A 27581-nucleotide genomic window follows, 5' to 3' on the forward strand; every position below is an offset into this window, starting at 1 on the left:
CATTTTTGAAATGTTTTATAGCATGTTTATGCCTCATGTAGCTCCACGTGTTGTAAAGTACTGTACATACATTTTAGTACAGAATGGTTTCAGAAGGTAGGAGGAAATTATAATAACTGAAGGAAACTTTTAATCATTGCCACTTCTGGAGCATCTGACTTTCATTCTCGACTGTTAATGATTAACCAGGGTGTTTAATACATGAACATACAAATTACAAATTTGTGTTACCACTGGCAGACTGGTAGTCTATAATTATGTATTGGATGAAGATCTGACCACATTCTGTGAGTACTGCAGAAATACAGCTGACTCCAAAGGTTTCGAAAAATTTGCTTCCCATCGTGACATTAAAGTGGCCATCACTCCATTCACTTATTAACTGCGTGTGATTTCTGTGTCTCATTGTATTCGGTCACAATTGTAAGCTGCATTGGATACAAGCGTCTGCTAAATGTCATCAGTGTAAATAAAATGTAAATGTAAAACTATGCACATTGCCTCTGGCATCAACGGCAAAATAGCTAACAGTAAAGAGCAGTAGGGGCGCATTCCTGAAGGCTTAGAGTTCTGTCAACAACAACATCCTGACACCTTTACACAGAAAAGGATGCAAGACAAGCACATTTTATTTACCCATTTTCTGACAAAGGTCACCTCCTTAATACACCTGACATTACGGCAAACAAATATTACCAAATAAGGTAAACAGCTTTGTTCTTTCAGGTTACTCAACAGTCTAAAACACCGGTCCACTTAACTTTTTTTTTTTTACATTCGGCTGTGTCTAAGGGAGGGAAGGCCTCTACAACAGCAACTTCTACTGGCTAGTCAGGGAACCAACACTAACGTCAAAAAAAAAAAACAGCAAGACTAACGGGGTCCTTCATAAGTGTTAAGGCTTGTTGCAAAGTGGTTCTGTAACCCGCTGCCAGCTAGTAAAGAATCCCATATTAGTCAAGAAGTGTGGTGACCTGTGGCTCTTCCTGGCCAGCAGGCATTTAGTGAAGCTAACAAAGGTCACCAGAGTGCACCCTGAAGTTGAGTAGATCCAAATTACTGAGAAAGGTTGCAAAGAAAAAGTGCAGGTTGAAAAGTATTCCAATTATTAAAAACTTTGTATGTTTGTATGTATACAATGTTTACCCAATTGCGTTATGCTTCCTCTCTACTGGTGCTGACCCACACGTCCCCTCCCTGATTGAGGAGAGCAAACTTACACACGTCCCCTCCGACACGTGAGCAGTAGCCGACTGCATCTTTTCACCTGCACGAGGCGAGTTCCTATGCGATCAGCCTTGTGCACGGAGAGTCACACCCTGATCATCATTATTCCTCTACTCTGTGCAGACGCCATCAATCAGCCAGCAGAGGTCGTAATTGCATCAGTTATGAGGTCCCTATCCGGCTCCCTACCCTGTATGAACAACAGCCAAACGTTGTTCATATAGCCGCCCAGCCCAGCCGGACGGCAGAGCTGAGATTCGATACGATCTATTCGAAATCCCAGCTCTAGTGTGCTAGTGTGTTTTACCGCTGCGCCACCTGAGAGGCCCCGACAACTAATTTTAAAGCTATGTTGAGACCCAAAGAGACCTAAAAAGACCAAAAAAGAAAGTGAAAAAGACACAGTGCCACACACAGTGACACGGCACGCTAAGCAAAGTAGGTAAGTAGAACTACGAAACGAGGGAAATAAAAATCTATAATAAACATAAAAAGATATAAGTAGAGATGGGACGATCGATCGGCTACGAATAGGTATCGGCCAATTTTTTATCAAAATATGCTATCAGCGATCTGTGATATTTCCTAAAAGTAGCCGATCCGATCGTGTGATATATAAAGACCATGTTAAGTTAACAGCTCAGTGGATTGATCCAGACTTTGAGCTACGAAGCACCAACCATCACATCACCATTCATCAACAATCGTACAGAAACCATCGTGAAAGCTCTTACGATGTAATTTTGCTGATTGTAATATTTACTTTAAAAAGATAATTCAACCCGGTCACATCTGAGTCGATTCTATCAGCACGTTATATAAACTCCTGGTTCACTTTGGTAAATCGTAAGCGGTTCTTACTTGTGATGTAGATGAGAACAGAAGACGTTACAAAGCCAATCCGAGGCAAAAGTTTATTCATTACCAAATTCATTAGTTCAGGATCATCTGCTGAACTTTTAGAAAACTTTTAGCTCCTTAGATGGAACGAGTCTGACTCGGTTACAGATCTGTGGTAATAGCAGTTTAATTAAGCTTTTTAATGAAGCTTTTTAATGTAAGAGAGTCACACAAAATGTTCTGTAGTAGCTGGTGTTTATTTAAAACCACGACATTTAATTAATTACAGTAAACAAGGAGAGATAACTGAGAAGAGAAACTTACGCTTCACATAAAAACGAATCAACTCATGAATCAATGAATCACTTATAGCGATACTGTGAACAAAGCGTATCTTCTAAAGGCACAAACACACACACACACGCGCTGCTCCGGTTTATCTTTACTGTGAGGCTCTTTTTAAGTTTATTTACTGCTATTCCCCCCCCCCCCCCCCCCCCCGACCCCCCCCCCCCCCCCGGATCGGAATCGGCTATCGGCCGATGTCCCTGAAAGGAGATCGGAGATCGGAATCGGTGCCAAAAACCCCGATCGGTCCATCTCTAGATATAAGACAAACATTTCAGAGCTAGGTGCTGAAGAGGGAAGGGAAACTAAGTAACACATGGCAGGAACTGAGCAGGAAATGCAACATTCCAGTCTGGAAAGGTCTGGCACCGGGAGCATAAAGAAAGTGTAAAGCCCAGCCTCCATCAGTGTCCATTACTTCCAGCTCAGAGATTCTCACACTGTACAGACTGAAAAAGTAGGCCAAGAAACTTCAACACATCTGCTTATACTCACTCGCTCACTCACTCACACTTTCTCACACTCTCTTTTTTCCTTGATGTTTATCACTAGAAGCCTTCTTCCAAGGAATCTACATTTCACCCTTAACTGTGGACTGTTTTCAATTCAATGTGATTAATTTCAGTAAATCTGTAGATTGTACTGTTAAGCAACTTAAAGTCTTAGGCCACATCTATTTTTTGTTAAATATGGTGCGTCATGTCCAGAACCCCAGAGGACTTTTGAACAATTAAAAGGTACATGAAGCTGAAGCTACAAAAGCAGCTCTAATGACCCCACTGTTAATAAATCCGCACAATACTTTACACACAGAAGACATTTAGTACTGTTGCAACTTTCCAGAAAATCATGTCCTAAACAGATCGCACAAGCGAGAGAGAATACTCCCGTTCCCCAAAAAACAGCTGAACATGCAACTGCCCAATACCCAAAACCAAGTTGGCCGGCAGGGGGTGTAAAGGCAGAAATTTACTTAAGTTCAGTTCTCTTTAAATGCCACTTCAAAAGCATTCTGTACCCAATTAAGTGGGATTCGGTTCAGCTGGGGGTGTCCCTTTATTAGCGACCTTTAAACTCAGCTCAGTGCTTGTTTGTCTGTTTGGTTCATTAGGCTGCTATGCCAGGCTGAAGTTCGGACCTGATGACCTGGCTTCTCCCTCCGGTCTTTCTGTCAGCGTTCTTTTGATCTTGTTCTTGTGTACTGTTGTTGGCATTTCTGAGTGTAGATGTCAAGAGAGAACCATTGGTGGTGTAGCAGTCTTTTTTGTATTTTTAATATCCACTACTGGTGTAGAGTTTATGGTTCGTTTCCATGAGCTTGGGTTGGTACTCGCTGGTGGATCAAGTAGCTGGCTCCCCTGTATTTCTTTTCCAGTCTATCACGCTTATTTCTGGGTTGCCAGGGGATCGTTTAGACCTGTGCCGCACAATCATCTGTCTTTTTTTGTTCTTACCTGGCAATGTTTTGTTTGCCTGTCTGTGCTATTCTCTAATACCCCTTTATACCTCGACTTATGGTTTGGTTGTGTTATATGTTTATCTCAAGCTTTGCTCAAGTTCAGCTGACCTTTTATTATCTTTTATTTACTTCAGCCAATATATTGCATTTGGGTTCTATCCCTTCTATCCCAATTTAGGAACTTCTTTGGATATATAAGTAAAAAGTGAAAGTATTCGCAAAAATGCATCAACTTTATGTTAAATTTAAAAAAAAGTGCAACTGTTAAGCATGGTGGAGAAAGCAGTAGTGTTTATGGCTACATTGCTGATTTAAAGCTGACAATCAGGCAAGTAACGAATAACATGCAAGTAAATTGACAAATGAATGGTTAATAATTGGTGAGTTCTTGAGTTTCCATGGTCAAGTTCAAGAGTTTAGACCATAACCCAATAAGGATTCTATGCTATGACCTTAAGAGGCCTGCTTTGCAAGTCTGATCAGCAACCACAGGAGGTTGTTAAAGGAGGTACTATTACATATTAAATACAAGGTTCACATACGCTTTTGCCTGTAGAATGAATGATCTTTCAAATCATTAATTAACTCGATGAATAGTACAGTTGTTTAACATGTGTCCTATATTCTGACTTCCAAATCAAATCCTACTTATTAATAATTAACCAAAATATTAAGGTATTAACAAAGGTTCACAAACTTTTTCTTGCATCTGTAAGCTTTCATATGTACAAGGTCCATGTACCAATAAACCACATTAACCTGAGCCATTATGGAAAAAAGAAAATTCAGTGAGTCACCAAATAGCTCCAAATAATTACTTTTCTTTCTTCGTTCACTAACTAACAGGGTCGCTGTAATGTGGTTTCTCCTGCCGCAAGTCCCTGATACAGGCCCAAGTATTCGGAAACACTGTGCTTCCCCCTCTTAGCCCCTCTCTACCCCTCCTTCCATGTACTCCCTCATCCAAAGCTTTAATGAAAAGCATGTGGTGGAGAGATGAGATTGCTGCCTCATTTGTCACCGGAGCTGTGCACCACTTTCTAACTCAGCCTGGTTACTCTTAATGCTTATAAAATATATTAAAGCAATCTATAACTAAAGTGAAAATGCAATGATGACTGATGTTGGATAAAATGTAATACAATCTTTTAACATTCATCAGATACCATGTTTTTACAGTGACTTGCTCGTGGATGTAGTTTCAGATTGCATACTCTTATTTCAGAACTACTCAAAACCACAAAGGAATAGCATAACCTGTTCTGCTTGGGTCACTCCGTATCTGACAATAGTTAGGGTATGCTGGATGACAATATCTAGCTTGTCACCTGCATTATAGATAAAAATTCTCAGAAAATGCAAAATCACATACAGAAATACATACAAACATACAAGAAATACATACAAAAACATGTCATCCTAGTATGTACAAAGAGTTATTCATTGTAAAATCTACCTGGCCATGTTTAACAAGCATGTACACTTATTATTATTAAAGACAAACTTTTAGGTTTAGGTATTTTTTAATATTAGAAAAGTACATGTGTGTCAGTGCACTCTCTGTGCCGGTCCCAAGCCAAGGGCTGCAACAGAAAGGGCACCCAGAATAAAACTGTGCCATATTACGTATGTGGACCAGAATGATCCACTGTGGCGACCCCTAATAAGGGAGCAGCTGAAGGTGAGGTTATCATGATTGGATATAAAAGTTGGATCCAACAAAGGTTCAGTCTTTAAAAGCAAAGAGGGATCATGGCTCACTGCTTTCTATCACTTTTCTATCTGCCAAACCTTTTGAGAATTGTCAATGAGTTAAAAAAAAACATTTCTCGAGATTGAAATTCATCAGGGCTTTCACCATCTACCATACATAATATTGTAAAAAGATTAGGGGATCTGGAGAAACATCTGCAACATCTGAAACATTGTAGGGCAAGGCAGAAAACCACTGTTTAATGTGTGTGACATTTGAGCCCTGAGACAGCATCACATGAGAAACCATCTTGCTAGTGTGATAAATACAGCCACTTCGGCTTAGGAGTACTTCATAAAACAATTGTAACTTAACACAGTCCGCCACTGCTGCAAAATTGTAGCCTGAAACTCTTATTATTCAAGAGAAAGCCAGACACCAAGCCAGGTGTCTTCTGAGATGGACCAACAGACAGTGGAAACATGTGCTGTGGTTACATTAGTCCATGTTTCAGTTTGTTTTAGGGAAAAACTGACAAAAGTTTTGTGGCCAAAAACAAAAAGGACCACTCACACTGTTATCCGTAAAAGGTGCACAAGCCGTCATGGAACGGTGGTGGGTTAGTGCACACATCATGGGTGACTTCCATATGTGTGACAAAAAATTTAATTATTTCGGTAATACAATACCAGGCCTCATTCTACAGGTAGATACAGAGTGCATGTACTTGACTGGCTTGCCTGTGGTTCCAACAATTCCACCTGCAAAATTGCAGCAATTACATTCCAAATGATTAAAAAGCATATTTAATATAACAAGATGATATATCACAGTGGTAGTCACACCATCATCTGTCCACATTTTTTGAGTTTGTTGCAGACATCAAAGGATAATTTAATTTTATTTACAAAATACAGTCAAGTTGGTCAGTGGAAAGATTGGGAATTATTTCCTTGTACTTTTGTCAGTTAAATAAGGTTTTAACAGAATTAACAAATAAAAAGCTGTTGTTTTATTGGAATTTAAATAACTATAGGAAGTACAGGCCAAAATATATTGCCAAAAAATATTGCCAATTCACAACACCAATCAATGAATGAGTCTGAAACTGATTCATGTCAAAGTGCATTACAACAGACTTAAATATTCAGTTTTTCCAGACACAGTGTGTATTAGTCCAGGACTATTCTAAATTCCATCACCTTTACTACAATGAAACTACTCAACAGCTGAGCTTAAATCCTAATTTCACCCCATAATGACACATCCTGAGAGAAACATGATTAATGCTTTAATAGTGTTCTGAGAAAGAAGCTAAAACTCGCCCATGTGATTGTGTCTGAAAAATGATGACACATTTCACCGCAGATGTGTCTGTCTGAACTGCCCAGAGGTTGAGTGGGTGCACACTGGGCTGGATGGTTGGTATTGTGCTACACAATGGGAAAATATGTCAGTGAGAGCTCTATACAGCTCCTTCCTTTCACACAAAACAAAACATTTGTGTCTGAAAGACTACAACAAAGAATTAGCAGGTAAATTCTAGAACCATGAGCATTAGCATTCCATCAAAGAGAGTGTCCTGTAAGATACAGAGGGACTAATCCCACATTTTTTCTATTCATGACAGATCTAAGCAGTGCATATTTAGGAATCATGTGACTCTGTGTGTACACAAGTCTGTTAAGAATAATCTTTATTCATTTATTCAGATACGTTTAAGTTCCGTTGACTCTGCTCTACAGAACATTGGCTCATTGTAAACTTCAATTGCAAGTACAGGCTATTGAAGTTGCCAAAGCTCAGTGGAAAAAGGCATTCGGGTGATTTCTGGACTGAGTCAGCAGGCAGAACTTTGTTAGTTAGGAGGAAAATGGGGGGAGCAGAGGAAGAGCGATGGAAAGAAAAATGAAGAGAGAGCTGACATTCTTGCACTCTGAGTTAATGCCGCTAGGTACTTTTCTGGCGGACATCGACTACCTCCAGAACTAAACAAAGACTGTTTCAGCGACAGGAAGAGAGAGGGAAAAAAGACTGCACTAAAACTGTGGGTTTGAGCTCAATGTGCCTTGAGCATTTCTTGGAATGGCATCTATGGCTACCCTGGTAACTTTAGACCCTACTTACAGTTTAAAAGAGGAACTACACTGACATGCATTTTGCCCCATAAAAGTACCATAAAACAGCAGCAACCGAGATGAACAGTGACCAACCACTTTTTTCATTGTTTGGACCTACAACAGTTCTTCAAATTATTAACAAAAATCTTCTACAGATATACTTTAATATTCTATACGTGAAAGTTGAATATTCTCTTGACATGCTATAACTATAACTATCATATACTGTATAAATATATTCTAAATGAGAAGCACTGACTAAATGGAGACTAAATAAAAAATTTAAAGCATTAAACTATTAAGCTGTGGGATTATGTGCATGTGCATATAGTGTATTATTTGATTTCAATTTAGGCTTTTTTTTTTTTTGCTGTCATTGTTGGACAAGCAAGCAATTCATTGTTTAGTGAATTCAGACATAAGTATTCGAGTCAGTGTATTCAGTGGGGCAACATTCATGATCATATAGTAACAATGACATTTGATTGGTGGATTTTCTTTAGTGTCTGTAACATACCTCACCAAAACATCCAAATCACTCTTGCTCACAAGTGATGTTTTTATCTAACTTCTTTAATCTATTGACTTATTGATTTGGCTAATATAGAAAAGTACTCTGGGCTGAACCCTCTGGATAATCTCTTGCTTTGATTCCCAATAACACATGACTGCATTACTGCCCTACATAACACAGCATATCTTTTTTCTGCATACACATCTACAGCATTCCTCCGAGAATCACAGTGACATCTATAATCTCTGTTAATTCAAATCACAACACTGTTAATTATTCAATTTCTGTAGTGCACATGATCAAACCTACTGACCTTAATACATTAATACAACTAACAGATTTTCTATGAAAACATTTCATATCAAGGCTAAATAAGAAGCAGCCAGCAGTATGTGGGTCGATGACACATAGTTGTAAATGTATTGTTTATTCCTTTGAAACTCAATTTTTTGTGTGAATGCTTTTTGAACAGGCTAAAGCATTTCAAATGACAAATAAATGATACAGAACTGGATACCCAATTTACATTCCTTACTCACTGAGCTCATTTTATGATCTGCTGAATGCTGCTTCCTCGTTTTTTTTCTGAAAACTTTGTTCTGATTGTTAGTTATTTAGGAGAGAAACACTGAGTGACAAATAACAACCTGCCATGCATAAATGAAGAACAACTGCATAGATTATAAGTCACTAATTACTAATAAAAGCATGTTTAATCTATGTTTGTAGTGCCTTACAATAGATTTACAATGCTATGCTATGCAAAAATGTACTACTTTCTTACTTACTACTTCTACATATTTTGCTATTCTCTTTTACTCTGTAGAGATGACACAACACAGTTTAGGTACACTATGATTAAATCACGCTACAATCATACCTTTTTATGATTTGCATAAATTGCCTCCATTGTTGCGGATCGGTTACCAAGACTGATCGGTTACCAATGTCTGTATTGTATTGGTATTTTATCAGTACTGGTACCTGCCAATATTTGGGCTTGGTCATGGAAACTGAATCAAAAATTAAAACTGGATTAGAGCATCCATTTTTGGTCAGTCATCATTTCAAGTGGCTGCAGCCATAGACTGGAACAAACGGCAAGAAACTCTAAGGCTGGATAAATTTATTTCTAAGACAACTTTTAAAAAACAAATTACAGATATCTTAGGAGATACATGCAGCTGTATGACAAATTGACTGGACTGAATAATGAAGACTGGACTGATTAATGGACTTTATGCATTCTTCTTTTATACTGTTGCTGGGTGATTCGAATATGTGTTGTGTATTGTATTGTGATCATCGTTGTTTGTTTTCAATGTCTTATGTAAATTTGTTTGTATGATTGTTCCTCAAGAGGCTTTGCCTTTTGCCAGGCCGCCATTGTAAATAAGGAGCAGTTCTTAATGACTTGCCTGGTTAAATAAAGGTTAAATAAATAAATAAAATCTGTATCATTGTTATTGGTACAGGTACAGCTGGCCCAGTCACAGCACCACAGAATACTTCCATCTTAACTGATCTTATTTTTTTTATCAATAATTTATTATCCACATGACATGATTTTAACAGATAATACAAATATTTGATTTGACCAGCCTTACAATCTACTGAACTACAGTATCATATTTCCCAAGATCATAGTTTTTTTGATACCAGACATTTAGTCAGGGAGTCTGCCATGAGTTAATTTGTAAGCAGTAAAGATTACAGTGGACTAAGGGGTTTCTGGGGTCAGGTCTTTCTTTAACATGATTAGTGAATGGAATGTAAACAAACCAGCCCAGCTCTGTGCTTTTCAGATTGTGTTTACAGTCTTGTAACACACTTGCTTGTTTGAATTGTATAAGGAGCTTTTATCCACTATCTTGTACATATATCTGTGATTTATTCAATCGTTTATTTGGAATAGTAGGAATAATTCAATAGAGACATGTGTACCAATTAAATGTTTTCTCTCTTTTTTTTAGCATTGAAGCCAAAGTTTTTAAGCCTAGGAACAGCACTCAGAGGATTAAGCCTAATGATCTCCACCACTTCTGGATGCTGAAGAGTAAACAAGCCTGGACTCTTCACTGTCAAGTTAGAAGCATGTTGTGTTTTACATCATGTTTAACGTGTGAATATCACGTGTAAAACACAACCACGTTTTCTGAAGCTATTTATTAGCAAAAGTTTAGCAGCACTTACCTTCATGCGGTCTTCATACAGCGGTTTCTGCTGCGCCGGTTTGTTTCCTCCCACAGAGCTCAACTTCATCAGAGAGAAGTTGGGAGATGCTGGAAAAACTTGGACCAACTCGCCTCGGTTAAATAAAACGTTCCTGTAACTTCTTCACTTTTCTAAGCTCCTTTCTTTATCCTCGTCACATTTTCGGTAGGGTGAAGGTCTCAGGTCTTGTTTTGGCCCCTGAAAGGCGCAATGTATGTGGAGAATGCGCGGAAACCGCCTCCCTTCACAAAGCGCAAAAGTCACAACCCGAGCCTGAAAGCGGCCCCCTTAACCCCGCCCCCTTAAACCACCTAAACAATAAAAGAATGTAGGCTCCGCCCTCACTTGAAACCGCTACAATCCCATTGGCCTGAGGGAATGTCACTCCAGCAAGCCGGATTGAAAAATGACAATGGGCTTTTTGAGCGTTTCTTGTAGAAAACACAAAGTGGGATCAAGTGTATCAAAAGCTACAAAAACAAAGTAATAATAAACACCCTAACCCTATTGGATTTGCTCAATTAGGCTACTTATTAATTGGGCAGCTGTAGCCTAGTGGTTAAGGTACTGGACTAGTAATCAGAAGGTCACTGGTTCAAGCCCCACCACTGCCAGGTTGTCACCGTTGGGCCCTTGTGCGCATCACTCTGGAACAGAATAAATCTGGACTCATCAGACCACATGATCTACTTCCAGAGTCCAATCTTTATGCTCCCTAGCAAATTGAAGCTGTTGTTGCCGGTTAGCCTCACTGACAAGTTAAGGCTACACAGCTGTTTTGTCCCAATCCCTTGAGTTCCCTTCGCATTGTGCATGTGGAAATGCTCTTACTTTCACTATTAAACATCTCCCTGAGTTCTACTGTAGTTTTTCTACCATCTGATTTCACCAAACTTTTAAGTGATCACCGATCACAATCATTCAAGATTTTTTTCCGACCACATTCCTTCCTCGAGGATGATGTTTCCCCACTGTCCTTCCACTTTTTAATAATGCGTTGGACAGTTCTTAACCCGATTTTAGTAGTTTCAGCAATCTCCTTAATGTTTTCTCTGCTTAATGCATGTCAATAATTTGACCCTTCTGAAACAGATTAACATCTTTTCCACGACCACAGGATGTGTCTTTCGACATGGTTGTTTAACAAATGAGAAGCTACTCACTGCATCAGTTAGGGTTAAATTACTTGTTGCCAGCTGAAACATAATCACCCATGCAGTAATTATCCAATGGGAGGCTCTTACCTATTTGCTTAGTTAAATCCAGGTGGTGACCTTTTTTTTTGGCCAGGCAGTATATAACTATCTATATAATATAGAAATATTGCATACTAAATAGTATTAAAATGTTCATTACACTAATGGTGAAGTACTAGTTTGTGTTTAAGCTTAAGCTTTCAGTTTCCCTGTATTCCTAATAAAACACCCCAAAACAATAAGCTTTTAAGGTAGATATCCATAAATACACCCAAAAACTGTTTATTGCCTCTTTTTTCTCTCTCTACACATAATATCCTTCAAGATTTCTTTTTTTATAATCTTCACTGGTAATAATAACTGAATTTCTAATGGAATGACTTTACATTAAGAAGGTGAATTTTCAATAACAAATGACAATGCATTATTTTTACTCCTGCCCATGCTTTGGCAGTACACATTCGTTAATTTGTTAACATCAGTGGCATAAAGGCATTCCTGACAGATGGTAACACAGTTCTTATAAACATGTCTCACAATAGCTGTTGCTAATCTAGCAAACTGGGATGATGAGGGCTTGCATGTGCTTCCTCTGTGGCAGTTAAAGGCGGACTCCAATTGTTTTTGCTTAAAGTAGAGCACAAAATGCTTCCTTTAATAAAAATACATTGACAGACTCTTAAGATAGGCTAGTGTTGCTACGATTAATAGAACAATTTTATCCCTTCCACCTACAGTCATAATGAAAGATTAAACTTGTTACTGACCAAAGATGGGGCAGACTTTACCAATACACCACCTTGGTGCCCTTTTTTTTTTTTTTAATAATTAACAACTTACCAAAAAAAGATGACATTCTAAGAACCTTACAATGTAACCACGTTAAACATTTCCATATTCATTTTTAAAAGTAGTATATTACTGAGCTACGTCAGCTTGGCTTAAATGAATCAAGCCTTTGTTTTTGCTCTAATAGTCCATGACCTGCCAGTTAAAGTAAACCATGATAATATCTGTGCCTGATGGCTGGTGAAAGTTTGTCATATGTTCTGGCATGTACAGCGTTGTACCACTACAGTACATGATTGTATTTCTAAAAATATCATATATAAACAGTAAGATTATGTTTAAGCACAGTGAAAACTGTCAGAAACAGTATAAAAAAAATCAGGGCTTTACGCACACTACAATTAGCAACAAAATATGTCCAGCTACTTTATGTTACAGCACCATCAAGCCATTCTGTGTGCTTAACAAGATTCTGAATTGTGTCTGTTATTCTTTATTGAGTCATCTAAATAAAATAAATGACTGTTTAACATCTTAACATCATTTTTTACATTCCGGGCATGGTTTAGGCATTTCCAGCTCCCCTCTATTCTCTGAGTAGATCCAGAGCTTGGAGCCTAGTCAGCTGATAATATGATAGACAGATATACAAACCCATTTATTTAATACAGAGACAGAAGCATGTCTTGTATTTAAAGATGCACTTTGTTTTTGGATATTAGGAGTTACAACTCCCTGACAAAAAAAGTTACTACAATCAGCGTGTGAGGAACATCTTATAAAGTTAGTTGTGTTCCTTACAAAATTTTTATAGGTAACTGTTTTATACAGTTAAATGTTGAAATCATTGTAACCTTTTTATGTGTAAGGAACGTCGAAATAGATATTTTTCCCCAATCCTGGATTCCACAGTAACTTCTGGTTTGTACTGCATATCACAAACATACAAGATTAAATTGTGAAATATTACTATATTGGGACAGTATGTAAAAAAAAAAAAAACTAAAATACTAAAAAATATTCATAAACAATTCAAAACATATCCCAATTAAGAAAATATGAAACTGAAAATATTTTTAAACATTTATATGTACATAAACTATTAATTAAATACAATTGTTAAAATAAAAATGCAGTCTGTTAACTTCACAGAAAATTTACTGATACTTTTCTGCCAGTGCATCTTAAATTAATTCTAATAATTTGATTACTGTGCATATAATAAAAGTCACATATATTTAAGTTGCATATATAAATGTAATGTAGTACCATTAAGAAACTGTGCCAGATCAAGTTAACTTCAAGAGTTCACATTTTAGGCCTTTCAGAGCATAATTTAATAAAGAAGTTGTAAGCAAATATAGCTACATATACTGTTAAGTATTTTAAGTCTTATCCTTAGTGCACAAAACATGCTTTATATAATTATTAAAAATAGTTGGAAGTTTTTTTCTGCATGAAACATTTTTGTAGCTAGACATACCGGCTGTATGACTGTCCATTTCAATATAGTAACATTGTCATGTCTGTCATTTTTAAAAAGAGTTTGCATGCCCGGGGTGTTTCCTGCCAAATGAAAAGTAACCACTGCGACCCTGAACATAATAAAGCGGCTGTAACACAGACACTGAATGAATGATTGAATGTACAGGGGTTGGACAAAATAACTGAAACACCTGTCATTTTAGTGTGGGAGGTTTCATGGCTAAATTGGACCAGTCTGGTGGCCAATCTTCATTAATTGCACATTGCACCAGTAAGAGCAGAGTGTGAAGGTTCAATTAGCAGGGTAAGAGCACAGTTTTGCTCAAAATATTGCAATGCACACAACATTATGGGTGACATACCAGAGTTCAAAAGAGGACAAATTGTTGGTGCACGTCTTGCTGGCGCATCTGTGACCAAGACAGCAAGTCTTTGTGATGTATCAAGAGCCACGGTATCCAGGGTAATGTCAGCATACCACCAAGAAGGACAAACCACATCCAACAGGATTAACTGTGGACGCAAGAGGAAGCTGTCTGAAAGGGATGTTCGGGTGCTAACCCGGATTGTATCCAAAAAACATAAAACCACGGCTGCCCAAATCACGGCAGAATTAAATGTGCACCTCAACTCTCCTGTTTCCACCAGAACTGTCCGTCGGGAGCTCCACAGGGTCAATATACACGGCCGGGCTGCTATAGCCAAACCTTTGGTCACTCGTGCCAATGCCAAACGTCGGTTTCAATGGTGCAAGGAGCGCAAATCTTGGGCTGTGGACAATGTGAAACATGTATTGTTCTCTGATGAGTCCACCTTTACTGTTTTCCCCACATCCGGGAGAGTTACGGTGTGGAGAAGCCCCAAAGAAGCGTACCACCCAGACTGTTGCATGCCCAGAGTGAAGCATGGGGGTGGATCAGTGATGGTTTGGGCTGCCATATCATGGCATTCCCTTGGCCCAATACTTGTGCTAGATGGGCACGTCACTGCCAAGGACTACCGAACCATTCTGGAGGACCATGTGCATCCAATGGCGGTGCCGTGTATCAGGATGACAATGCACCAATACACACAGCAAGACTGGTGAAAGATTGGTTTGATGAACATGAAAGTGAAGTTGAACATCTCCCATGGCCTGCACAGTCACCAGATCTAAATATTATTGAGCCACTTTGGGGTGTTTTGGAGAAGCGAGTCAGGAAACGTTTTCCTCCACCAGCATCACGTAGTGACCTGGCCACTATCCTGCAAGAAGAATGGCTTAAAATCCCTCTGACCACTGTGCAGGACTTGTATATGTCATTTCCAAGACGAATTGACGCTGTATTGGCCGCAAAAGGAGGCCCTACACCATACTAATAAATTATTGTGGTCTAAAACCAGGTGTTTCAGTTATTTTGTCCAACCCCTGTACATTCCTCATGCTGGCAATCTTACCTACGTCGTTACAGTGAGTGAGCGCCACCGTGTGTTCAAAATCAGAAGTTGTCGGTTACTTCATGTCAGAGGGTGGCAGCAGTAGTAGGTACTGTAATTAGATACGACCGGATTGTGAGGAAAATTTGCATAAAAAGGCAAAAGTAAAACATTGTATGGACATTTGTATTGAAGGTATAATAAATTAAAACAAAAGTGGTTAAACACTTGTTCTCAACAGTATGATTATTAATTATTATTATTATTATGACTTATGGAATTAGAAGCAAACATCTATGTTACTGTCCATAAATCTATCAAATCTATCAAATAAAAAAGTGACACTCAAGAACAAACTGTTTTTAACCTTTTATTTGAAGTCCATATTAGACTACTTAGACCATCTGGGCAGTTAATTTACTTGACAAGGGATCTATTTTATAAGCCATAGGACCAAGATCACAAGTGCAAAATGAAATCAGTCTACACTTTAACATCAGAGGTGACAAAAAGATGATGGTTGGATCACACACTCACACACTGTATGCTGTAGTGAATATGCTTACTGGCTATACATTAATGACACAAAGACACACATACACAAACACTTGAGCAGGTGAAACAAAAAGGTGTAATCGATGTATCAGTAGCATCACACTTTACATACTGAAAAACAGCAGAACAGCTCAGTGTGGTGAAAAAGCAATGGGAACAAAAGTGTAGACTAAGTGAAGTAAAGAACTGATGATAATGTCCAGCAGAGATAACGCTATTTGTTACATGTGACCCTGAACACTGACACCAATAAACAGAGGCCAAGACAGCAGACAAGCACAAGAGTCCCTTCAGGGTGAGCATCATCAGCTCCAGTAAACAAAGTGCCAGCTGCTTAGACATTGCTGAGGGCATCAACACCAGGCAACACTTTCCCTGTGAACAATGAAAATTAAAGGTTAATAGAGAACGAACTGAATACATACAGTTCACAAGTTAAAAGTTTACATACACTTGTATAGTAAGTTTAAGCAAATGATTGTACCACACTTTCATAAATTTATTAATAAACGTGTTGTTTTCTGAAAATCTGACAATTTGCAGTAATATGAAAAGTCTAATAATGTAATTAAATTTAATTTACCAGATGTGAATCATAATAATAAACGAGAAATTAGGACGTGTATGTACCTTATAAAAAGGCCAGTGAATGTAAACAGTATTTAAAACTCTAATAATACAATGACAGAAGCACAACACACACACTACCATGTTGGTGTCAAAACAGTGATGAGAATGGTCCAACACCCACATAATCCCACGATTGTAGGGGTCCTGTAGGGGTCCCTTTCCAATGATGTATTGTAGGGTCACAAAGTGTACAGAACAACATTGTCTCCAGTCAGTGATTGTGCAACCACAAACTGCATCTATATGGTAAGTGTAGCTTCTAAAATGGGCAATGAATGTATGTACAAAGTAGGGAACAGGTGACCAAATAGAAAATGGTGACATGGGAGGCACATGGCATAAAAACATGGCTTGGCTGATGTACTGTTCAAATCAACCCTTCCGAACCAAGAAGTAAAATAATACTCACCCTCCAGAAGCTCCAGACTGGCTCCACCTCCTGTACTCACGTGGCTCACCTTGTCTTCAGTGTTCCACTTGGCGCAGCAGGTAGCTGTGTCCCCACCACCTGAGAACATCAATTATAAGACATGATGATGATGATCATGAAAACTGAAAGAAACTGCTCACTCTCCTTGCTGTGTGTTGAGGAGACTAAAGTCTTAAACTGAGCATGGTCTTACTAATGGTACCAATTAGTGCTCTAGTTGTGTTGGTACTATTCTGACCCACTATTCGGTGGGTAAAATTTCCATTGGTCTTAGTTTGTTTATTAGGATTTTAACGTCATGTTTTACACCTAGGTTACATTCATGACAGGAAAGGTAGTTACTCACTACACAAGGTTCATCACTTCACAAGGTCATATCGAACACAGTCCTGGACAATTTAGTGTCTCCAATTCACCTCACTTGCATGTCTTTGGACCGTGGGAGGAAACCGGAGCACCCGGAGGAAACGCGGACACGGGGAGAACACGCAAACTCCACACAGAAAGGACCCGGACCGCCCGAACCCAGGACCTTCTTGCTGTGAGGCGACAGTGCTACCCACTTAGCTACCGTGCCGCCCCATCAGTCTTAGTAAGTGACAGGTTGGAGTAAAACAAGAGGCAAAATAAATTTGACGAGGTGTGTCCCTAAGAAATGTTCACATAATAAACATAGGTTTTTACTTTTTGTTGTATGCATGACAATATACAACAAATGTGTTCTTCTTGTTCTTACCGATGATGGTGATGCAGCCGTTTTTGGTCACCTCCACAACTTTGTCCATCAGACTCTTGGTTCCATTGGCAAAGTTATCCCACTCAAACACACCGACAGGTCCGTTCCACACAATCTGCTTAGCCCTCCCTACTGCCTCTGCGTAGATCTTGGAGCTCTCAGACCCACAGTCCAGACCCTGGATAGGTGAACAAGAAGACATTTTAAAAAAATACAATCAAATAATCATTCAGGACTGTAAAGACTAGACTACTAAAACTGGCTCCACTGTAAATGAGTTTACCATCCAGCCTGCTGGAATGCCTTCAGCCACCGTAGCCTTTCCAGTGGCGGCCTTTTCGTCAAACTTATCTGCGGTGACAAAGTCAACTGGAAGGGTGATCTTGACGCCATTCTTCTCTGCTTTAGCCATCAGATCTTTGACAATTTTAGATCCCTCCTCGTCAAACAGGGAGTTGCCGATCTGTTCCAAAACACAAGGATAAACGTTTAAGAATAAAAGTGGACTTAAATTATTATTAAATATTGGACACAAGCAAATATTTAATTCTAAGGGACCATGCACCACAAGCTATCCAGGGCCAGCTACTTTGTGACTGCAGTACTGTTTTTGAACTAGAAAAGTAAAAGTGTACATTATGGTCAGGTCTTAAATAAATGCCGTACAATTGAAGTATGGTGAGAACTAGGCAACACTAAAAGGAAAAGCTGAAATACTGTTGTTGTGTTTTGTCAAATTAAAGTGAGCAGACTTTCTGTGACTGATTTACACTAAACTTGCTTTGCCATTATATATTTTTTCATGCAATGAAAAATAACCTTTTGTAAATTAAGCCAGGAAGTAAGGTTAACAAAGAATTTTGGCTGTATGGCCTAGTTTTTGAGTGATATTTTGTTGATAATAATAATAATTATAAAACATTATTAGTGCCAGCTATGTCCGTACATGCTGGACAAGTATTTGCCTTTTGGACTCAAATATAGTAATTAATTTTTTTAACCAAATACTTTCCCATGTATTTACCATATTAGAAAAACAACTGTTAAATTTGCTAGAAATTGTGCACATTTTATATGATACAAAAATTGTAAATGAAACTTTGGTGTCAATATAAAAAAGCAATACTGAAATATGGCATCATATCCAGTTTGGACAGTAAAATGTTGTTCAGTAAACAATTTGTTTAAATATTATTCAATCATATACAAAACCTGACACTAAGTGTTTAGATTTTTTTCTTTTAGCGGCTCCTGTATATAGGGTTCGCCACAACGGTTGTGATCCTCATACCAGACTTGGCATAGTTTTTACGCTGGATGCCATTCCTGACCAACCATCCTATTTCTATCCAGGCTTCCAAGGACATTAGCCAATCATGTCAAAGCAGACACCTAACCGGTCAAAAATTGAAAACAATCAGGCTGATTCAGGACCCTTGGTAGTACTGGTCGGGACCTTCCACCTTCCTGTCAAATTCAGTGTTTCAATATTTTATTCCATTGCTCTTTATCACTAAAAAAAAAATAAAAAAAAATAAAAATGAATAAATATATAATTTAAATGGTGGTTTAGTAGCTTTGGTGCTCTGACCTGTTTCTTAACAAAAATAAGAGCTAAAACGATTGAAAAAATATCTAAAAAAAAAACCCATGGTATGGTCCGGAATGCTGACAGTAGCATCCCTTTGCTCTTTTCTGCACTAACCTCCATGTTCTTGAGGACCTTGAGGAAGGTGAACGCCATGCCGCCTCCAATAATCATCTCATTTACTTTATCCAGCATGTTGTTGATCAGCTGGATCTTATCTTTGACTTTCGCCCTGCAATGATTAATATGAAACTGATTATAAACAGGCAACTGTGATTGTTACCATTTTTGTATTCTCTCTGGGATGAACATGGACATTAAAATAGGCACAATGCCAGTGACCGGACTAACTGAGATTTATTTACATTGTTTGAATGCCTTAACCCTAGGCCACTGCATTGAGAAAACTCTCTGACAGCAGGCAAAAAATTCTGGAGACGCCACTGCAAATTAGTGCCGGCCAATGAATATGAGGGGCGTATTGCTCAAACACTCACTGTTGTAGAATTTTTGTCGTTTGTAGAAGATTTTTGTGCACCCATATATCAAATCCCTTATCTCATTAATTGCATCATTGTAAATGTACAAATCCTTTCGTCATAAACCATAACATTTTGTTCCATCAGACATCCAATCATTAATAAATGAATTGACTCCTAAATGAATAAATTATTGAGCCAGGATGTAGTTATTGCCCAACAGACCATAGGTCAGTATTGTTTTAGACTTTGATCTTTTTCCAAAGCACATACATGCACGACAGCACCTTTGCTATGGGCCTGTAGTTTGTTAAAACAACACTGACTGTGTGTTAAGCAAGCATGTCTGACACACCAAAGCCTGGCTCACATCAATTTTTTGAACTGAATTTAGTTTGGTGAAATAGTGGCAGTCAATTTTGCACTTACTTATAGTGCAAATATAATGTGATAAAAAAAAAAGCTTTTGTAAAAAAATCGCCTGCAAATTCGTAATTCTGCTAGACTGACCTTCAACACTGACGTCTGATATGCAGATCATCAAAACTGGCAAAAAACACAAACTGTTGCAGAACACCGTCGTATAACTCATGGCCGTGGCTACATCACAAACTAAACCACACAGGCAGACCATTTCTTCACAAGACTTGAAAACCTCTACTCTTAGGGAAGGTGACAATAACATAAAAAATAATAGCATCTAACAAAACACTGTATCCCAAATCTCATATCATCACACTTAACATGATCTAAACTACAATAACAGAAAGTCTATATTAATTTTTTAAGTCATACTGTGAGCACAGGACCTAGAACAGTCAGGCATGCCATCAAATTACTCTGGAAGATAAGCCAGATCTATTCCTGGACTGTCACTGATGTTTTAAGAGCAGTTCATCAAGTGCAAGTGGATACAGGAAGCTGAGTTGATCACCTTTAAGTGCTGTTAAAATGTTGTTTCTATGTCAGTGCATCAGTCTACACTATGCAATGTTTACAGTTAAATACAGTTAGGGCTGTGCAGTTAGAGCTAACCACTACATTCCAGTGTGTGTAACTGTGTGTGACTCACCCTCCGAGGATGGCCAGGAAAGGTCTTTGTGGCTTCTCCAAGGCCATGGCAAAGTAGTCCAGCTCCTTCTTCATCAGGAATCCTGCAGCTTTCTGAGGCAGATCGACTCCAACCATGGAGCTAGAATAAAAGGGAGTGGAAATGCAACCACAGTTGTATTGTAATGCTACTTTTTGACTTTTGTGATTAGCTAAACAAGTTTCTCTATCAGTATGTTTAATGTATTTACATATTAAGAGGCTAAAAGTTTGACTAAGAAATACATATTTTCACTGAAAGATAAATGCATTTGCAGGAGTTCGCAATGGATGCAATGTGAGATGAAACTTGTGTTGTGTTAAAAGTACCTGTGAGCTCTGTGTGCTGTTCCAAAGGCATCATTAACATAAACGTCACCCAGCTTGGACAGGGAGGCCCTGAAAGTGTTAATCTCTTCCTTAGATGCTTTAGTCTGGAGAGAAGAACCAGAACAATTTATGCGTATAAATTAAACAGAAATTTAATTCTAAACATCACCCAACTGTTAGTATACCATGCAAGGTGTAAATGCTTCACAGTTCCTGCATTTATGTAATAATATAGAAAATATACATTGCACGCTCAGGTGGCATAGAGATAAGTTTTGCTAGCTCACTCCACTCTGGGATCAAAGGTTTGAATTCCCAGCGGTGCTTTCAGCCAGTCAGGTGTCTACATACAGACACACTGGAATGAGGGATGGCTGAAGCACTGTGATGGATTGGCATCCTGTCAGGGTGTTTTACTGCTTTGTGCGTAGTGATTCTGGCGACACTGGACCCACAACAACCCTGACCAGGATAAATCAGTGGTAAGACATAAAAGTGAATGAATGAAATAAACTGAAATAAACACAAATTGTAATAGTGCATCATAAACATGACCTGAAACCCTCTTGAATGTGGAGAACAAGGATAGGTAAAAAAAAACACTCATACACGTACACACGCAGGTATGATGTAAAGTCTGTCAAACAGACATAACCAGAAACATCACACAGATAAATTTGCTCCCACATTTGCTCTTGGCTGGGTGGCAGGAAAAGTTAAATTGGGAATAACCTTCTTGCCACCAACAATGGTCTAATCCGTCATAATTACAGTCCACATGAAACAGTCCTAAAGTTGAAGACGAGAATAAACCTGGGCTGCATTTAGGTGTCCAAAGTTCACGACTCATGAACTCAGATCAGTAAAAGGTCCTGAATACTACTACTGCACCATTAGGAGAAGCTCAGAAAGGTCAGAAGGTCATTTGTATGCTATGGTGCATTCCTGCCAGGGCTCCACAGAGCAGAAAAGCAACCCAACACCTCAGCGGCCTTCCTTCAAATGTCAAAAGGCTAGCTGTTCACTGTGGCAGTGTAGGAGTCCCTGGCTTATGGGACAAGTTGCTACTCAGTGTGTATATGGTAGATGAATTTAAAGTTGATTTAGTTTGCTGTGTTACTTCACAACATTACAGTGAAACTGATTAACCTGTGCATGATTCTTCAGACTCTGGTATTAAGCTTTATCTGGACAGAACTATTAAATTCATCTGTTTTTGGAAAAGCAATTTGTTGGTCTTCTTCACTAACTGCTTCATCCTGATTGGTTTTGCAGTTGTTCTGGTGTCTGTCGGCATGGTTAGGAATCAAACTTGAATTACTGGATGATAGTGCTAATGCTTTTTAGTTATTGTTAAGTATTCTGCAGACACCTACCCTGGCCACTTCTGACTGCAGGGGTCAATCCATATGACACTCACCTTGTTGCCTGAAGCATCTTTGCCCTTGCCCTCTTCAGCCACATGGAAGCGGAGGTTCTCCAGAAGAATAATAGAGCCTGCGGGAGGATCGGCACAGGCACTTTCCACTTCTGAACCGACACAGTCTTTCAAAAACTTAATGTCTCTGCAACAGCAAAACCATTTGCGATGAAACACTATGATTTTGTTGGTTGCTACAGATCTGCTTCATCAGACAGCATGGCTTGCTTACTTACTTGCCCAGTAGGTTCTTGAGTTCTGCAGCGACAGCCTCCAGAGAGTACTTATTAGGCATGGGAACACCATCGGGTCGGCCCAGGTGGCTCATCAGCACCACTGATTTTGCACCATTGTTTAAGCAGTGCTGGATGGATGGGAGTGCAGCCTTAATTCTGTGTAAAAAATTGCAATGTTTTAATAGGACCAACCAAAATCAATTTTGAAATGCATTACAAACAATTACCAAGAAGGTGCTTCTGTTTTACCTCTGGCTGTTTGTGATTGCTTTGTCCTTCATGGGCACGTTGAAGTCGACCCTGTGCGAGAGAAAAAATATTATTTGAATACATATATACACATTTTCAGGTATTCTAGCATGTTTATGCTTTTTTTTTTTTTTTTTCTAGTAACCTGCGCTCAAATGGGAGTAACAATGTGAATAAATAAAGTAAGATGATCAGGTGGCACTGCAATCTCTTAACAACTAAATCAGCTTTATTAAAGATTATGTATAAGGTATATTTGGTTTGAGATTTACCTTTTAGTCATAGTCTCCTTTTTCCCTCCAGTGTACACACAAAGTATGATGACACATTCAGCCAATCATATTACCCATGCTCTGCCTTTCACACACAGCAAACCCCAGACCCCAGTTTTAGAAGAACCAGAGATCAGGAGCAAACAATGTGGAAAAACTGCAGTCACAATGTAACAAACTTGGGTGCAGAACAAAAGTGTGAAAACACCTTTAAGCATAAATGGACATGCAGTCCAAATCTTATGATCTGTCCAAATATTAGGAACCAAATGGCATTAGTAGTAGTTTTATTACTAGTGTACACACACAACTATTTATTACTTTCTACATTTCCCAGATTGCATTTTTAATTAAAAAAAAAAAATCCTATTGATTGTAAACATTTTACTGATTACATACCGATACAAGTCTGGGTTAATGTTAAAGAACACTTGTGTAAAAATAGTAATAAAGCAGTCAAGTGCCCCATATAGTCTATCACACAGCATTGTTTAAATGTTTTTTTACATCAGTTTTCCACAGGTGGCCTTTCTTTAGTATCGTATTACTTGTAATCCACGTTGGTAAAACAAATAAAACAGCAATGTTACCTTTTTGTTCTCCAAAAAAAGAGAGGTCACAGTTTTACTCTAATTAATATTCAACCATACCAATAATCTTAACGTGAAAGGCTAATGTTAAATGTCAGAATGCTTTTAAAATGCTTTTACTAACACAAGATATATTTAAAATCTTTAGCTTAGCAAGTGGCATTGTATTATTGTCTTCTACAAGCAATGTAGAGCATGCTGGTACAAGAACAGCATATGTGAGGGTTTCTCCAGTCTGTCATGGCAGAGCTATTTGATAAAACAATCACCCACCTAAGCTGGATTTAGAAATTATTCAGACCCTTTAACTATTTGCACACTGTAATGTGTGTGGATTTCATTTTGAATGATAATAATTGCCAATTAATGTCTTTTTCAAAAACTTTATTTTATTTTATTATTGACATCTCTTGTAGCTGTTACTGAGAAGCTTCATGCAGCCAAAGCAGCCAAACTGTCATCTGTCCTTATTCTTCTTGACCTCTCTGCAGCCTTCGACACAGTGAATCACAGCATTCTCCTGTCCACTCTCTCCAACCTTGGAGTAACAGGTTCAGCATGGCAATGGATGGCCTCCTACCTGGACGGGCGCTCCTACCAAGTGTCATGGAGGGGATCCATAACTCCCCCATGCACTCTCTCAACCGGTGTTCCTCAGGGCTCTGTACTTGGCCCACTTCTTTTCTCTATCTACACCCGCTCTCTGGGTAAGGTCATAGCCTCCCATGGCTTCTCCTACCACTCCTATGCAGATGACACTCAGCTTGTTCTGTCATTTCCTCCTTCAGACACACAAGTCTCAGCTCGCATCTCAGCATGTCTGCGAGATATCTCACAATGGATGTCAGCTCATAATCTGAAACTTAATCCCAGCAAGACAGAGATGTTGCTCATTCCCAGAGATCAGTCTCCAACCCAGGACCTTCTCATTTCTCTTGATGACTCCCAGATCAGACCATCTGATAAGGTAAGAAGCCTTGGTATTGTCCTGGATAACCAGCTGACCTTCTCTCCTTACATAGCGCACATTACAAGATCGTGCCGGTTCCTCCTGTACAACATCAGGAAGATTCGACCATTTCTCTCCAGGGAAGCTACCCAGATTCTGGTCCAATCACTTGTAATCTCACAGTTGGACTACTGCAACTCCCTCCTGGCAGGAGCTCCCATGTCCACTATTAAACCCTTGCAGCTCATTCAAAATGCAGCTGCCCGTCTGGTTTTTAACCAGCCCAAACACTGCCACATCACCCCACTGCTGCGTTCTCTTCACTGGCTTCCTGTAGCTGCACGCATTCAGTTTAAAACACTGATGCTCGCCTACAAAGCCAAAAATGGACCAGCCCCAAGCTACCTTCGTGGTCTAATCAAACCCTGCTCTGTACCACGCAACCTCCGAGCCACTAGTCTTGCTCGACTTGAGCCTCCACCCAGGACTAAAGGAAGACAAGCAGGCTCTTCTCTGTTCTAGCACCCAAGTGGTGGAATGAACTTCCTCTGTCTGTCCGAACATCTGAGTCTCTTGCTGTCTTTAAAAAACGATTAAAAACCCACCTTTTTACTAAACACTTAAGCTGACCTATACCTATTTACTAAAAAATTTTTTTTTCCATTTCATTAATAAAAAAAACCAAAACACTTTGGTTCTAACAGGTTTCAAGAGATTCGTGTTCTTTGACTGTTGTTTACTAAAACTTGAGAAATGAAATGTTTACTATGGAAGCACTTCTGTAAGTCGCTCTGGATAAGAGCGTCTGCTAAATGCAGAAAATGTAAATGTAAAAATGTAAATCTCTTGCTCTGACTCAACAAGAGACAGTTGTGGCCTAGTGGTTAAGGTACTGGACTCATAAGCCAAAGGTTGCCACTGACAGGCTGACACTGTTGGGCCCTTGAGCAAGGCCCTTAACCCTCAATTGCTTAGACAATATACTGTCACAGAACTGTAAGTCGCTTTGGATAAAAGTGTCTGCTAAATGCCTAAAATTTAAATGTAAATGTAATGATTAAACTACTCTGACATGACAGACTGGAGATAAACACACTCACTCAAATCATTTTAACTCCAGCAGCCACAGCGCCCCCTCACTGCAATGCTCTGAACTTATTTTGTGTCACAACTAACAGTTTGCATAGCCACAAGCGTTTGCGTATTTTCGGTCCTAGCCTGACTTTAGGGATTACATGCAGTGTATAGTTTTCACTTATGATAAACCATGTTTAATACAGCCAATCCATTATAAGATATTGATAAAGACGTTGATTTAAAAAAAAAAAACGTCAAGACTGATGCTGTCTCGTCACAGTACAATGAATGAGTGTACGGAACACCGTGAACTGTTGCTATAAAACCATTTTGCGTGCCTTACATGCTGATAGAAAGGTAACGTTAATTAAAAAAACATGTTGTTGTATAAAAAAAAAACTTAAAACAATAAAAAGTGTATTAAACTTGCTAGATAGCGGATGAGAAGAGAAATGGTATGGTCCATGTTAGGGGTGTTCTTCCAGGTATGAATTTGGAACATATAAATTAATGCCTGAAAGAACACTAGAACACCCCTAAAATGGAACATACCATATCCCTTCTCATCTGCTATCTAGTTTAATACACTTTATTGCTTTCTACGTTTTTTAATTAGATTGTCATTTAACTGTCAAGTATTAATAGGGGTCAGATTCCCCCCCCCCCAATTCCTCCTGTAACTTTAATTGAAGTTGGTGATGGTCGCGATTCGAATCAGATGAATCAGTATTATTCGATTCCTATCTAACTCTTTAATAGATGCAAATGGGCACCAAATGCTGAGCATTTTTCATGAGCAGAATTAAAGACAGTTGCATTAAGAGCTTCTGTACAAACCTAACTGCAGATTGGGGTTGAATTTAAATGTACCTGCTTCATTCAAACCACGCGTTGTACTCTGTCATTGCAAAACTGGGCTACGTGACATGGCCGCTTCCTGTGTAGGGCATCGCCTGAACCAATCATCACCATGCCTATTACAGTGTTATTTAATAGAAATGTTACTGAAACAGTAGCTGCACTTTAATATAGCAGCTGATTACAAACACACCAAGTGATAAATTAAATGCTCTGGTTTACACTGCAGTCTCAGAGACCAATAAACCGTCTGTATTTCTCTACAGCCATTTTGCTCTAAACATACCTCATAACGACTCGCTTTCCTTTCACATCCACCTTGTCGAGGGTGAGTTTGTTGGACAGAGACATGTTGGATGTCGGATGTTCGCTGCAGACTCACTCCCTGTTACTGACCGAAGCTCAGCTGTTCCTCCCGAATGAGAATGACCTTAGCTTCACGTAGAGCAGCCGACGTGGGGGCGGGTATGTTTGTAAAACTCAGCAGCTTATTGGTTGATGTCAGAACAGCTGGTGGAAATCTCAGAACTTTTCTGATCAGTTATTGGACGGACTTGCTGTCAATGACAGCTCCCTCTAGCGTCGCACTGCGTCAGCTAAACCGTTAGAGTAAAAAAAAAAATAAACTGAATTATTTTCATTCTTAATTTTCAAAAATTCGATTCTTTTTTCTTCTAGACTGTGTCGTGGAAGGTAAGGCTTCACTTAGAAACACTGGTCGCCAGTGATAGCTCAGTGGTTAAGATACTGGCCTAGTAAACAGAAGGTTGCCGGTTCAAGCCCCGCCACCAC

The 27581-nt window shown here is 39.0% G+C and overlaps 2 protein-coding genes across 2 annotated transcripts in view; both read right to left on the reverse strand.

The window, feature by feature from the left end:
* Positions 1 to 10637, reverse strand: part of amot (angiomotin) — a 42759-nt gene extending 32122 nt beyond the window's left edge. The window contains exon 1 of the mRNA XM_063011015.1: positions 10395 to 10637. The gene's annotated coding sequence lies outside the window, so the exon portion shown is untranslated. The remainder of the gene's footprint in view (positions 1 to 10394) is intronic.
* Positions 10638 to 15658: 5021 nt separating this feature from the next.
* Positions 15659 to 27215, reverse strand: pgk1 (phosphoglycerate kinase 1). Its single transcript, XM_063011587.1, has 11 exons — positions 27076 to 27215; positions 23044 to 23094; positions 22795 to 22950; positions 22559 to 22703; positions 21139 to 21242; positions 20792 to 20911; positions 19358 to 19472; positions 17936 to 18115; positions 17653 to 17830; positions 16896 to 16994; positions 15659 to 16231 (listed from the first exon to the last, which is right to left on the reverse strand). Exons 1-11 carry the CDS (start codon positions 27138 to 27140, stop codon positions 16191 to 16193), a joined length of 1254 nt encoding a protein of 417 aa, XP_062867657.1. The 5' UTR covers positions 27141 to 27215; the 3' UTR covers positions 15659 to 16190.
* Between the last annotated feature and the right edge of the window lie 366 nt (positions 27216 to 27581).

The sequence above is a fragment of the Trichomycterus rosablanca genome, chromosome 16 (assembly GCF_030014385.1).
Source record: "Trichomycterus rosablanca isolate fTriRos1 chromosome 16, fTriRos1.hap1, whole genome shotgun sequence".
NCBI classification, from domain to species: Eukaryota; Metazoa; Chordata; class Actinopteri; order Siluriformes; family Trichomycteridae; genus Trichomycterus; species Trichomycterus rosablanca.

What these genes read in the sequence shown, in the direction of transcription:
- pgk1 (XM_063011587.1), bottom strand. Translation starts at nt 27,140, where the DNA reads ATGTCTCTGTCCAACAAACTCACCCTCGACAAGGTGGATGTGAAAGGA. An exon ending in CTCAAGAACCTACTGGGCAA is followed by an intron (nt 22,704 to 22,794) that starts GTAAGTAAGCAA and finishes TTGCTGTTGCAG; the next exon opens with AGACATTAAGTTTTTGAAAG. An exon ending in ACAGCACACAGAGCTCACAG is followed by an intron (nt 20,912 to 21,138) that starts GTACTTTTAACA and finishes CTTTTATTCTAG; the next exon opens with CTCCATGGTTGGAGTCGATC.